General features: G+C 36.1%; 1 protein-coding gene across 2 annotated transcripts in view; it reads right to left on the reverse strand.

Annotated features, from left to right (window-relative positions):
- TOP2B (DNA topoisomerase II beta) overlaps positions 1–13,047 on the reverse strand; it is a 64,203-nt gene that overhangs the window by 2,350 nt on the left and 48,806 nt on the right. Inside the window, exons 22-33 of one of the 2 annotated variants that reach the window (XM_021298336.2) lie at positions 12,386–12,520; positions 11,723–11,923; positions 9,916–10,111; positions 9,660–9,751; positions 8,325–8,480; positions 8,102–8,185; positions 6,973–7,170; positions 6,472–6,616; positions 5,638–5,796; positions 4,605–4,812; positions 4,032–4,111; positions 3,616–3,726 (exon numbers count right to left, since the gene is read on the reverse strand). In XM_021298336.2, coding sequence (XP_021154011.1) covers positions 3,616–3,726; positions 4,032–4,111; positions 4,605–4,812; positions 5,638–5,796; positions 6,472–6,616; positions 6,973–7,170; positions 8,102–8,185; positions 8,325–8,480; positions 9,660–9,751; positions 9,916–10,111; positions 11,723–11,923; positions 12,386–12,520 — 1,765 coding nt within the window. Of the gene's footprint in view, positions 1–3,615; positions 3,727–4,031; positions 4,115–4,604; positions 4,813–5,637; positions 5,797–6,471; positions 6,617–6,972; positions 7,171–8,101; positions 8,186–8,324; positions 8,481–9,659; positions 9,752–9,915; positions 10,112–11,722; positions 11,924–12,385; positions 12,521–13,047 lie in introns of both variants that reach the window. The other variant, XM_005499178.3, reaches the window with a different exon arrangement.

Genomic DNA, 13,047 nt, shown 5'->3' on the forward strand with positions numbered 1-13,047 from the left:
GGGGAATTTCTTTAGACAAGAGAGGGTCTCCACAAACATTTTTGTCTATGATGCCTTCAGCTGCTACCCACTGGGGAGTCACTGCACAAAAACAGTCATGTCTTCCCAGCTTTTTGTGATAATACCTACTGGGTAGTCCAAGTAGCAGGTCCTGACAATACAAAAATTAAAGCCTTCTTTGGCATCACGGATAGGAAAAAATGGTGTTAGCTATGGCAGCATTTCAGATAAGACTAGGGGAGCAAAGCAACAACGCTTTGGATGGAAGTCAGGAGCCATATTTGAAAGCAACTTGAAATAGGTCTCTCTAGGTATCTCAACTGAGGAACACCAGCTGTATTAGCATAAAGTAAACCCAAGTAAGCCACGAAGACCTACCAGTAAGCTTGGAAAAAGTAATACAGCAACTGAAAGCAAAAGAATGCTTTCTAGAAGCATCACCAAAAGTAAGTAGCTAGTTACCAGTAAAGGAGGAGGCAGTGTTAGTTGAAGGTACATGATCTTTAGGTCCCATAAGGCAATGAAGTCCTTCATAGAGGAAGCAGTTTTACCAGTATAAGAAACACAGACAAGGGGGCAGAGAGCAGAAACATTCACAAGTATCATCAATTTGAAGATGACAAGCAGAAATTGTGACCAAGAGAATCTTAGTACAAAGGATCCATTTTAGATCTAGGTGACATTCAAAATCAGGAGCTGAGGTTCAGATGTCCCCCTACGGCACTGTGTATGTTTTGGCCAGGTATTTGTGCCTTGCACAGTTCCTCATGCTGTCAGTGTGCAATTTGTGTGTCAGACACAAGCCGAGTACACTGCCTTGACAAGTACTACCCAGCATATGTACCATGAGATGTAACTATCTTCAGCTGGCCCCGAGTTTGCTAACTGATGTTAGAAAAGGGGCGACCTCTCACTGAGAAACAAGGAATTAGGGAGAAGGAAACTGGGGAATGAAAAAGAGGTATGACATGCTGCCACAAACACTACACTTGTTCTTCCATTGAAACAGAACCTGTCATCACTAGTCAAGTCAAGTCCTGTCAAGTCTGCCTGCAGAATACCAAGTCCAAAGGACAGCAGACATCTTAACTGTTACCTAGTGGCTAAAGTAATAGTGTTTGTGGCTTCAAGACCATGCATCTCCCTTTGTACTAACTCTAGTGGGATTCTAAACCGCCACCTTAGATTTACCTAATGCCTGTGCAAGCAGAAAGGATCTCTGACAGCAACTAGACCACAACCAGCCAAGCTCTCCACCAGGTATCATGACATGAACTGGAAGTCTGCAGGGGGGTCAATGTACACAGGCTCTCAAGAAGCCCAAGTTTTTGGTAGAAAGTCCAGAAGTGGTATCAGTCCTACAGCTGATGCGAAGGGTATATCTCACTGCTAGAATCTCAACAGCCAGCTGGGCTATTCAAGGTGAGCAGCTGCTTATAATCAAAGACTAAGACCGCTTTTTAGATTCCCCCTAGCCTTACTATAAAGCACCAGAAACACACACCTCTCAAACAGTGAGAGCAGAAAGCAGGCTCAGCCATCTCTTGATCCTCTGTAGTGAACACCAGAGGTCAAGGGATTTCATCTCAAATTGATGCAACTCTGAAAAGAAGCTGAACACACACCTATTCCTTTATTTCTTCTCATTGAGAAGGGGATGCAGCTGTACAGATAGCAAGGCATAACAAATAGTTCTTCGGTTTTGGCTTTCTAGCCTTAAAAATCCAAGCTCTGAAGTCACAGAAAAATCAAACAACTCCAGAACAATTGTTTCAGCCACACAATAGACATTCCCAGTGTGAGGGGAAATGGACAGAATATTACAATACCTGAAAATGGGTTTTGAAGTGGCTGCTGATACAGGGCATGAATATTAGAATCAAGGAGACAACTAAAATGGTACCAGATGATCAACACACTAACAAGTTATGTTATCACTGTCCTGTCAAACTGTGATCATGAAACTGTGATTATGTCTAATCTGGGCAAAGAAGAGGAGACAGAAACTGGTGAAAGCAACCTGTCCTATTGTCATGCACTGAGAGGGAGACTGTAAGGTTACTCTTGAAGGCAAAAATTAAACTTCTGCTTGAAAGTGACCCTGTTCATACCTATTCGGTGAGTGCAAAGGTTAATTAGAAACTCAGAAATAGATCACAGCTATATTTTAAGGTTTCACATTAGGTTAATAACAGGTCACATCCAGGCCTTCAAAAAACAGAGAAGGAGAAAGAGATTGAATGTTTAATTGCATGCATGCCTAGCTACTGCATACACAGTTCCCTCCTGTATTTACTGTCGCATAGAAGTTTAGCATAAAAGACTATTCTATTAGAGATCATCTATTTCTGAAAACAATCTTCATTTACTGTATTAGAGAACTTCACTAGCTGAAAGTGTTTGAGAAGCATTCAGACAATCGTTGATTCAAACAGCTTACAAATTAGATTAGACACAATGCAGCAAGAAAGAGATTAGAAATAGGGAAGCAATGGGGGAGAAGATAAAAAGATGCTGCAATTCACTGGTACCTAATATATAAAAAAAAGACTTTTTTTTTCTCATCTTTAAGAGAGTAAGTTAAGTATTGTAACTAGCTGCTTTCTTGCAGATTTCCTTGACATATCTTTTGGGGAAGAATTAACACAGTAAGTTCAGCTGCAAGTTGATCAAAAGAAGTTTTAAAAAACAAAGGCCACAGTACCACAGGAAAAAAAATGCTTTTGGAGGACAGAGACTGAGTAGCAAGAAAAAAAGAATACAGGAAGAAAGGCAAAGATCTGAAAATAACAAAATCTGCAGTCTATCATGTCTTAAGATCTGTATTTTATAACCTATCTAAACTACTCTTAGGTAAGAAAAAACATTTTTCACCATTAACTATGGCAAGTGTCTTGCATTATCTTTAAAACTTATCTAGAAACAAGTGCAAGTCTTTCTCTTAAAAGCAGCACTAACAGCTGCTAAGTTAATATTCTCCAAGGTAAAGCAAAAACCCCTTATTCCTACAAAGACCCAAGCACAACCACAGAAACAAATCCAAATAATAAACACACTCTTCTTGGAATTATCCTTAACTCCACAGTGTAAAATCCTGTAAGATGAGAAGTCTCAAGACCTGCCTAATAATTGAACAAATGTATCTAAGTTTGAGGAGAGCCTTTCTCCTCTGTTTCCGAAGAAAAACAACTGTGCCAAGTGGAACTTACTGTGGTAGCCTACCTAGGACATAAGTATTTCTTGGGGATTCCTCCTTTGCACTTGCTCTCATTCCTTTTAAAGTAAATAAGTTAGACCCATTATAGAAGACTGTCTTCAACCCCAAGGTCACGATGTTTCACTTATTCCCTGAGGGTAACCCCCCCCCCCATTATCTAAATTAATCAAAGGCTGAATAGCAACTCCATACGTGGAAAGTATTAAGTTTTGACACTACAGTAGCCAGTGCAAAGGAAGAAATATCATTAAGGAGGTGGAAGAAGTTCACATCCCACGCTGAATTTCACCAAGTTTAAAATGAATGCAGTGTTCCCAACCTGAAGATGTGAACAGACAGTGCAAAGGTGGAAGAGATGAGATTTAAACAAATGGATTTGCTTACAGGAGAATACGTACCCTTTTTAGCAGCTACTGTTTTACTTGGAATTTTCTCTGTTTGTTTTGGGGCAAAAGATGATGAGAAAACAGGAGCAGAATCCTCTTCATCACTGTCCAATTTTGTTGTATCTATAAACACAGAGTAAGATTTGTTCACTGTATATTTTAAATCACCAATATTAATTACAGTCAAAATTAAACTCAAAAAAGTGCTTCTGATACTACAGGTAGACTATGGATGTACTGTGACTTTCTTATCTATGACAAAAGCTTTGTTCCTCCAAGGATCAGAACCTCCTTCCTCTCTCTCCTTTATAAATCTGGACATCTTTCTTCTATAACTACTGTGTGAAGTTTGTGTATGCCATATAAACTCCCTAATACATTCCTTAACAGTTGCTATAAGATAAATAGATCAGTGAAAACGTGCTCACCATCATCTGTCTTCTGAGAGTAAGATGGAAAAGAGAAGATGTTCCCAAAATCTTGATTTTTCTTGTCTTGAGACGTTTTCCTGCTTCCAAACAGGAAAAATAAATTCTATGAGTTGCATTAACTACATGATAATATCCATATGAGATTAAATTCCCACTTTAGCACTACAAAGCATTTCTAGTATTTTTGTATTTACTTGCAGCAGTCAACCCCCTAAAAATCACCACTCAGTCATGAACTTCAGGCATGTAGAATTGACAGAATTACATTTTTATCAATAGTTCTGTATACCAGACTGGCACAAGATGGAGAAGGAAGAATCTTACAAAATGCAGTTTAACAGATGATATCACTGATAGTGTATGATAATTCAGTAAGTCATGTTTGCCTCTGCCTCAGTCGATTGCAAGGCTGAGGTAATCTACACTTTAATTCCCCTCCCAAAATGTATAATTTTTATTTTACATGTATATGTAGAGTAATAACAGGCTGATGTTTCTCAGTTTTGTTCAGAGACTCCTGCATTCAAAAAAATTACTAGTAAAGAAATGCTGCTGAGTTACAGGACTTACTCTGGAGATGGCTTTGATTTGGCCGGGGAGAAATCATATTCATCTTTTTCTAAACTGTCTGAGGGAACAAACTCATCCTCTCTGTCATTTGTAACTGGAGAGGCTTTTACTTTGAGCTCATCCAAATCATTATTATTGTTGGCATCATCATCATCATCGGCATCATCTTCTTCTTCTGAGAAGTCAAAAGTATACTTGGGCCTCTCAGCTAAAAAAAAAAACCCACATATATACACACTTCAAGATAGATGTTTATGTTAATACATAAATAAAGCTGAAGTCACTAAACAATCCCTGACTGAGAGTATACAAGGCAACAGACTGGGAGAAAAGAAACTTGTTTGACCCTGGAAGAATAAAGAGACATAAGTCAGAGTGTTACCAAACATCTAACACCACTTGCGGCTTGCTCAGATATCTTCAGCTAATGGCATTGTGAAGACATCGCTGCGTAAGTACTTTTAAGGAATGAAAATCCTTCACTTAAAATCAAAGTTTTCTTGAATCAATCATTTCAACATTCTTCCTACTGCTTGAAAAACCGATCAATAGTTTTCCAGAAGAATCTGTGTGTTTTTCTTAAACTATCAAATATTTCCCTATTTTCCAAACTTTCAGTTTCTGATATTTTTGCCTTTCATAGACTGTTCAGAATATATTTTTGACAAATTTTTACTAGGCATTCGGGCTTTTGGGCCTTACTGGGAAGCATAATTGCTTTTTTTTTTTTTTTTTTTGAATGTTATTATCTTGTCTATTTCTTGTATAATTCACTAGTTTTGTGAATAATTTCTATTCTAGTGCTTAGAATAAGGGAAAAGATTCCTGGACCAACTTACAAAATCTTTCATATCAACTTTTAAGTTCCTGGTCTTGACATTAAGACTTTTTTCACTGACCACACAGCAAAGAAAATGTAATGCAAGGTATCTCCAGGAGGGAAAGTCCTAAAGGAAGGATATGGTCAAAGGAAAATGTAGGTTTATAGTCTAAATGTTCAGTCACTATGCACAATTCACAAAAGCTTGGGTACCTGCAGCTCTCCTAAGCAGAGAGTCTCTTGGAATAATCACAGGCTCATTCTCTTCTAAATCACTTTCAGACTTGGATTCATCATCTGACCATGGGTTTCGTTTCTTCACTTTTTTTGCACCAGGTTTTGTAGATGATGGTGTTCTTCTTACCCTAGTACCTGCCACAAGTTAAAGTGTTTACTACAGTCGGGGTAAAAAATACTTTCATCTCTTCCAATTGTTTATGATGTATATATTTAGCATAAATTTTCTTTCCTGAGTAAAAATTCAACACTGTGAAATGATTTCGCACAAAACCTGCCCTGTTGCTCCCAAATAAATTTGTTTTACAACTGAAAAATGTACAAGTCCCCAATTTGAAGTTTTAGCTCCTCTGCAGTCAAACTTCCATTTCTTTAAAAGTTGCTGGGGTTTTCCAGGAAAAGAACAAGCTGTTTTCCATTATTCAGGGAACATAATCAGGAACAGCTATTGGAAAAATCCAGTTATCATGGGAAGCAGAGGATACCCTCTTGGGGGGTAACAATGCGGTCAGTGAATTGCAGGGCAAACTCAGGTCAAGCTGGGCTAATTGGCTCTGGCTCATCATGAGCTGAGCTGCATGTAGACAGCTCAGTCAGAACTGTGCTCAGTTAATCTATTCAGGATGGTTGATCCCCTCAATAAATAAAACCAGATCTCGCCTCAGAAGTATTTGCATAACCACTTTTTCTTTTATAAAATTTTTTTTGAAACCTCATAATTAAACCTTCTCTTCAGCCTTTAGGTTTTCTTTTAGTTGCTGCCATCCTCCCCTTTATTATATATTTCTCAAAAAATAGTAAGGAACTTACCAGGCTCCTTCTTCTCTCTTTTAGGTTTAGGGGTTTTAGTTGCTGTGGCTGATGTATTCAGTGAGTCATCCCCACCACCCTCAGCTGGCACACCACCAAATTCTTCATCAAATTCCATTTTTATTGCTATAGAATCAGTTTCACCCTAAAAACACAAAAAGAGTTGGGCAAAATAAATTAAAACTTTATGTTTCAAGATTGAACTGGAACAGTTTTGTAGAAGATAATAAATGAAAGTTAACCAGTATATTGACATTTATTGAACAGTCTTTCAAGAATTCCAAGGAAGAAATCTCAGTAAAAACACCTGAACCGTAAGTAGACACAAGAGGCTTGCAAATGTAAAAGAAACCCAGTATTAAGTTCTTAGTGCATTAGGTCAGCAGAACAGTATAAACACATAATTAATGATGTCTAGTTGTTCAGATTTATGCCACCAGAGTAGAAAAATACAGTAGTTAAATCACAAATAATCTAACTATAGTAATAGTTTTGATTTACCTTTTTCTTTTTCAGCAATTTCCTGCTGGCATCAGCTTTCATGGCAGATGTAATCTGTGGAACTATTCTTCTGCCAAATGGTGAGGGCATGGTCTCTTCCAGCTGAAGTTTCTTCATCTTGGGTTTACCAACTTTCCCTTTTATTGGTTTGCCAACCATGCCAGCCAAAACATCTTCTCTTTCTTGTGCTTCTACTTTCTAATAAACAAGGGTGGGGGAGGTGAAACAACACATTCATTCTTTTTTAGTGAGGGAAGAGTAGAACATTCATTACCCTATATAGTTAAAAACTACACTTTTATTCAACATTATATATATTCAAATTTTGGACACTGCTAAACTGAAAAATCTTTTGTCAAGTTTCTATTTCTCATGTATGTGCCTCGGTACTGATGTAACTTTTCAGTCTTTCATTGTGTAATATAAGCAACTATTTTCTAGAGTCATTTTTAAGGCACATTTTCCAGCCTTTTAATCAGCCTCTTTTCACAGTAGGGACATATAGCTAAAATGCAGGTATCTGAACAGAACGCTTCCCTTTGCAGCCATTCCGTGAACACACAGAGAAATCAAACAAACATCTTACTTGTGTTATCCTGTGTCACTTCAAAAGATTACATCAGCCCCTTTCAGGCAGCACTAAAAGCTGAAGGTTCAGCAAGTTATCCACCAATATGCCTTTACCTTTTCCAAAGGTACTGATGAGGCAAATAAAGAGCCCCTCGTCCAGTATTTATGGTCTACACACTTTGTTGCTACATGTACAGCTTTGCATTTGACAATACTTGGTTGCCTCACAACCAGTTAGATCACATAGAACTGCTATAACTATTACCAGTTATTATCCCCAATTTTTTGTGCCATCTGAAAACAATTTTGCTTCTGGTCATCTTTCTTTTAACATCATTGACTTGGAAAAAACATTCAGTTGTACAGATGCAAGAAACAATCCCTGAGGAACACAACTAGGGACACAAATAACCAATATTGATTTCCCACTCTCCGCTATATTTGGAGGTCTATCTGCTTTTAATTAAAAAAAAAAAAAAAAAAGTGGTATTTCTATTTTTATTATTTTTTGCTTAAATTTTATTACATATTTTAGGAAGGTATGTAAAATAAAACATACTTCAAGTTCTTCAACGAAGGCTGCTAAATCTTCTTTCCAGAGATCTGAAGATGATTTCCTTTTAAGGTCATTTAGATCTCTCTCCTAAAACATTAAAGTAATACATAGAATGTAAGTTACTAAGTTACAACTAAAGCAAATACTATCAAAACTGAAGATTTGCAATTAGACTCATCAGTAATTATTATATCATTTCAGAACAAGCCTTCCACGATGTACCAACCTTTGAATCCCTCTGCTTAATTAACTCTTCTACTTTCTCTTTTGTAAGTGACCACAGAGACATGTTTAAGATATAGTTAAAATCGGGGCCAGAAGTTGAACCAGAAGCAGAGGAAGCATCATCATTCGGGTTCTGTGGGTCCTCCTCTTCTGCTGCCTGAAATGACATATTGACAATTAAAAGTATTAATAGTCATAGCTTTGTACATGAACTGTAACATCGCTCCAGAGGACCATGGTAGAGTAGCAAGATGTGCCCTCATGGATCCAATGACATGAACCTTTTTCTGGACCTTTCCAAAAGGCCATTTTCATGTGACCTTCTATAGTTGGGTTATTTGATCATTTGATTTAAGAAAACATGTCAGAACTTGATGCTTAGCCACATGCCTTGTACTATTGGCTACAGATACTGGCACCATCCTAGTTGATTCACAGGGTTGAGACCTCTGCCTTTGGGATATTCATGTATATTGTTTCTGTAGAAATGAGAACAGTCTTTTGAATAAAAACTGCTATCAAAGCCCTGGAGGTACAAACTGTGGTTTGGAAGTGGATCAAAATTTCTCATAATAATAGTTTTGTTATAAAATACAACACACTGCATGGAATTAAAATACAGTAGTTTAAAAAAAAAGGGCAAATAATCAAAACAAATGAGAAATTAGAGCAAATAGTCAAAGTAGTGGCAATATCAAAGGGATGTCTGACAAAAACCTGAAGCTGCTTTTGAAAGCAGTTTCATCATCCCATAATAAAGCATGAAATTAAACTTGCACATATCTCTTTAGGAACAATACAAAAATCTTGGGTTTAAAAAAAAAAACAGAAATACAGATCGATGACAACTTTCACATAAGTCCAAAAGCCATAGATTTATAATATTCATATTTAATTACAGAAACTGATGAATAAGTTATATATAAATAACTACCTTTTGCAATCATATGACACAAATAATAAGGGGAAAGTCAGTTATATGTGTGAGGTAACTGATGCAGCATTCTGCATATCAGCCAGTCAGAAATCAAGTTGCCAATTTTAATTCGGGTACATTTAGAAATTCAGTCCTCTGCATTCTCATTTTCAAATCTGTATTATCTACTTTTCTTTTAAGAATTATCCATATACGATACCAATATTCTGTTACAATATTTTTATAGAAGTTTAATGTATTTTTAAAAATGGAAGCCAATAAGGAGTATTGAGTAATCTATTTTAAGTCTTATGTGTGTTATAAATTAAGTTAGACCACTAGAAAACAAACATCTGAACAAATTAATATCATTTATAACATTAACAGCATCAAATATGTACAGAGATTTCAGATTCTTACCTTTTCCTGTGCTTCCTTCCAGGCTTTTACTGGATCAGATTCATAACCTCTCTGGACCAACATCTGAATCAAATCTCTTTTTGATCTGTTCTCTACAAGACACACACACATAACCAGGGAGAGAGAAAGAATAAAATTAAAAAAAAAAATGTAATGAAAATAAATGTCTTAAATGAATGTCTATATTGAAATCAGTTCTAGACTTTGCCCCATTGTTTACCAATTCTGACTAATGTTTTAGAGAGCATTTACTCACCTATGGTAATTTTTCCTTGTATCTTCTCTAGAACAAAACGAGCTTGATTGTTAAGTTTGGTAGATTCTGCACCCAACATCCCCACAAGCCATTCCTTGCGTAAACTATAATAATGTAATCGCAAATCAAAGAACTCCTTCAAAATGTCTTGCACAGTTTCATACTTCTTCAAACATCCCATATGATCAAATAGCACCTATAAAATACATAATATACTGCTTGAGAGAGACTGCATAACAGACTTTGTTAACCTTTGTGTACATTTCTATTGCACATATACATGCACCATACAAAAAGTGGTATTTTGAAGACTGTGAACTCAAAGCTCACTACGGAACTACATAGCACCTACTGCGATAGATTTTATTTTTATTCACTAATAGATTTCAGATGAGATTTATGATAATACTTTCAAACCAGAAGACACGTATATTGAGAAATATGCCTGAATTCAGTGGAATGACTAATTTAATCAGAATATTAAAGCACCAGTTCAGCAGCATCTAATGATTCACAACTACTTTACATAACAGTTGAAAAGCTTGTTTAATAATCTTGCAGCTCAGCTGTGAAATCTGCCACTTTTCAGCTGTGCAAACTGCCATCCTTCAGGTTTAAGCACAAACGAAGAAATCATTTTTACATCATAGGTGGAATCAATCTTGCCTGACTTCTGACATCTCCAGTTTAGACATTTATCAGTGCACCAGTCACCCTAAGCCCCTATAGAATGCTAAAATACCTGTTTGGGAGTTGAGTAAACCAGCTCACGTAACTTTTGAAGATACTTACACTAGGGCAGACTAATTCCTACACATGCTCAGAAATCAGCCTTTCCTATTTATTTCAGCAGGCAGAAAACACAGGATTAAGCTGTAAAACATCTTGCAATCTGTTACACATTAATCTGAAGATAGATTCTCACAGCAGTTCATACGGTTGTTTAAACCTGTGAGAAACACTATTACCTTGATTTGGTATATTTGCTTTTCAAGCACAATCTACAAAATGGGTTGAGCAAGGCCTTTTTCCTCTTCCAATTCTATAGTCTTTAGTTTATTTTTAACCTATTTTCATATAACTTTTGATTTATACAATAATAGCAGCAATACTAATGGTATTTTTGCTTTGTGATAATAGTGGAAAGTAATTATCTGCCATAAATAAAAACAGAACTCCATTTTTTTCAGTCTTTATGAAGACACGTTGTTTGGAAATATTCTGTCAGAAATTATCTTACAATTCAAATCCCTCTCGTAATAGCCAGACATGTATTTACTCACATTCTTATTCCCATCTTGCTACAAGTAGAATAAACTGTATGTGTAATTTACATCACCCTTATGTCTTCAGCAGCTTAAAGATAGTGTTTTCTATACCTCCTAACCTAAAATGGGATTTATGTTGGTAGAAACATTGGATCATTTAACTCTTGTTAAAGAATTGGAATTTCAAAAACGTAACATCTCAAGTCTAAAAATCAAATCTAGTTATAATATAGCAGAAAGTTACTTGCATTATCTACTTTAGATTAACCATTTTGGTTACCTCCACAGGAAATTTTCAGTTACAAGAAACTAACCACCCTAAACCTGTTTCATTTGTTTTGAAAGATTCATCAGGACTAAAATGGATTTGCTGATCCATATTGACTTAATATTTGTCTTTACCACAATTTCCTACTATTCAAAAAATTTCAAATACACAATCCACTGTTCAATACTAAGTACCAAAGTACACTACAAAAACATTTGAGTTTACAACAAGCAACTGTAAGGATTCTGATAGCCAAACATTAAAAAGTTACCATAGAATTACAAGTAAGACTTGTTTGAAGCTTAAAGACTTTGTGCAATCCAGCAGCTTCTGCCTGTGCAAGTTTTTCTTCTGTCATCTTCACAACAAATTTCACAGTTGTATCAGTGTGGTATTCCTTATAGTCAGAAATTAATGCTGGGGTTTTTTCAGTGCCATTCAACATAGGTTCTAGAACCTGTTCTTTGTACACCTATTAGAAATAGGGTAGCGGAAAAAAAAAAAGAAACACTTCTTAAAATACCTAATTCCTTAAGTCAACTGAACAATATTAGATTTCAAAGCTTTTTGTATCACATCTGATACCAGTTATAATTTACAGAACCAGTATAATCTGCAAAATGCAGGCCAAGACTAGCACAAATAAAAGAGGCATCTTATAAGGACAGAAAAGTCAACTCAAAAGAAAAAGGGGATTACATATTAACTCAACAGGAGAAGCAGGTATTCTTTGTAGTAAGGACAGTAGATGGCACAAGTAGAAAACCACCTTCTGCAAAGGCACCACCACACAATGAAACCATGTTCCCCTTCCATGTACATATAATCATCAGAAATTGTGTTAAAAGTTCATCCAGATGTAGGATTAAACAATTTAATACGGAAATTTTCATTTGTTTTGGTTTTTATGTAAATATATTTCCCTGTTACTTACCTGGGTCCATGTCCTTACAGGAAGCTCTGTAATTTCTACTGTGTTCCTGTCCACCACAAATATTTCACCACTGACTACATATTGGTTTTGACCAAGTTCCTGAATAGTTCCTTTGAAGTTTTTGTAGTTTGGGAGCTGAAATTGCAAAACCCAGCAAAAGTGGTAATAATTTTCATAATAAAACATCAAAAAATATTTGTTTCCCATACACCATACAGGTATCCCTTGCTATTTCACTAATCCATCAACCATCCTCTCATGCCCGTGAAAATTTTAAGTCATGGGAAAAATACTACAGAAAAAACAGAACACACACATGCAAGTGACAGGAGCAAGTATCTTAACATCTACAGAGTAGATACATTATTAAGAAGCAGCTGAAACCAGTGAGGTGGTGGGGGTTTTGTGGTTTGTTTCTGCGGTTTTGGTTTTTGTTTGTTTGTTTGTTTTGTGGGTTGTTTGGTTGGTTTTATGTGTTTTTTGTTTGTTTTGGTTTGGGGATTTTGTTTGTTTGTGTTTGTTTTTTGTTTGTTTTTTGTTTGTTTTTGTTTTGATTGTTTTGTTTTGTTTTTAAAGAAAACTGCAAGCACAGATAAGGCATGACAGAAAGCAGATTAACACTCCAGTATCACAATACCTTAACAGAAGTGGTGCTGCCTCCC

This window comes from Columba livia, chromosome 2, assembly GCF_036013475.1.
Source record: "Columba livia isolate bColLiv1 breed racing homer chromosome 2, bColLiv1.pat.W.v2, whole genome shotgun sequence".
NCBI classification, from domain to species: domain Eukaryota; kingdom Metazoa; phylum Chordata; class Aves; order Columbiformes; family Columbidae; genus Columba; species Columba livia.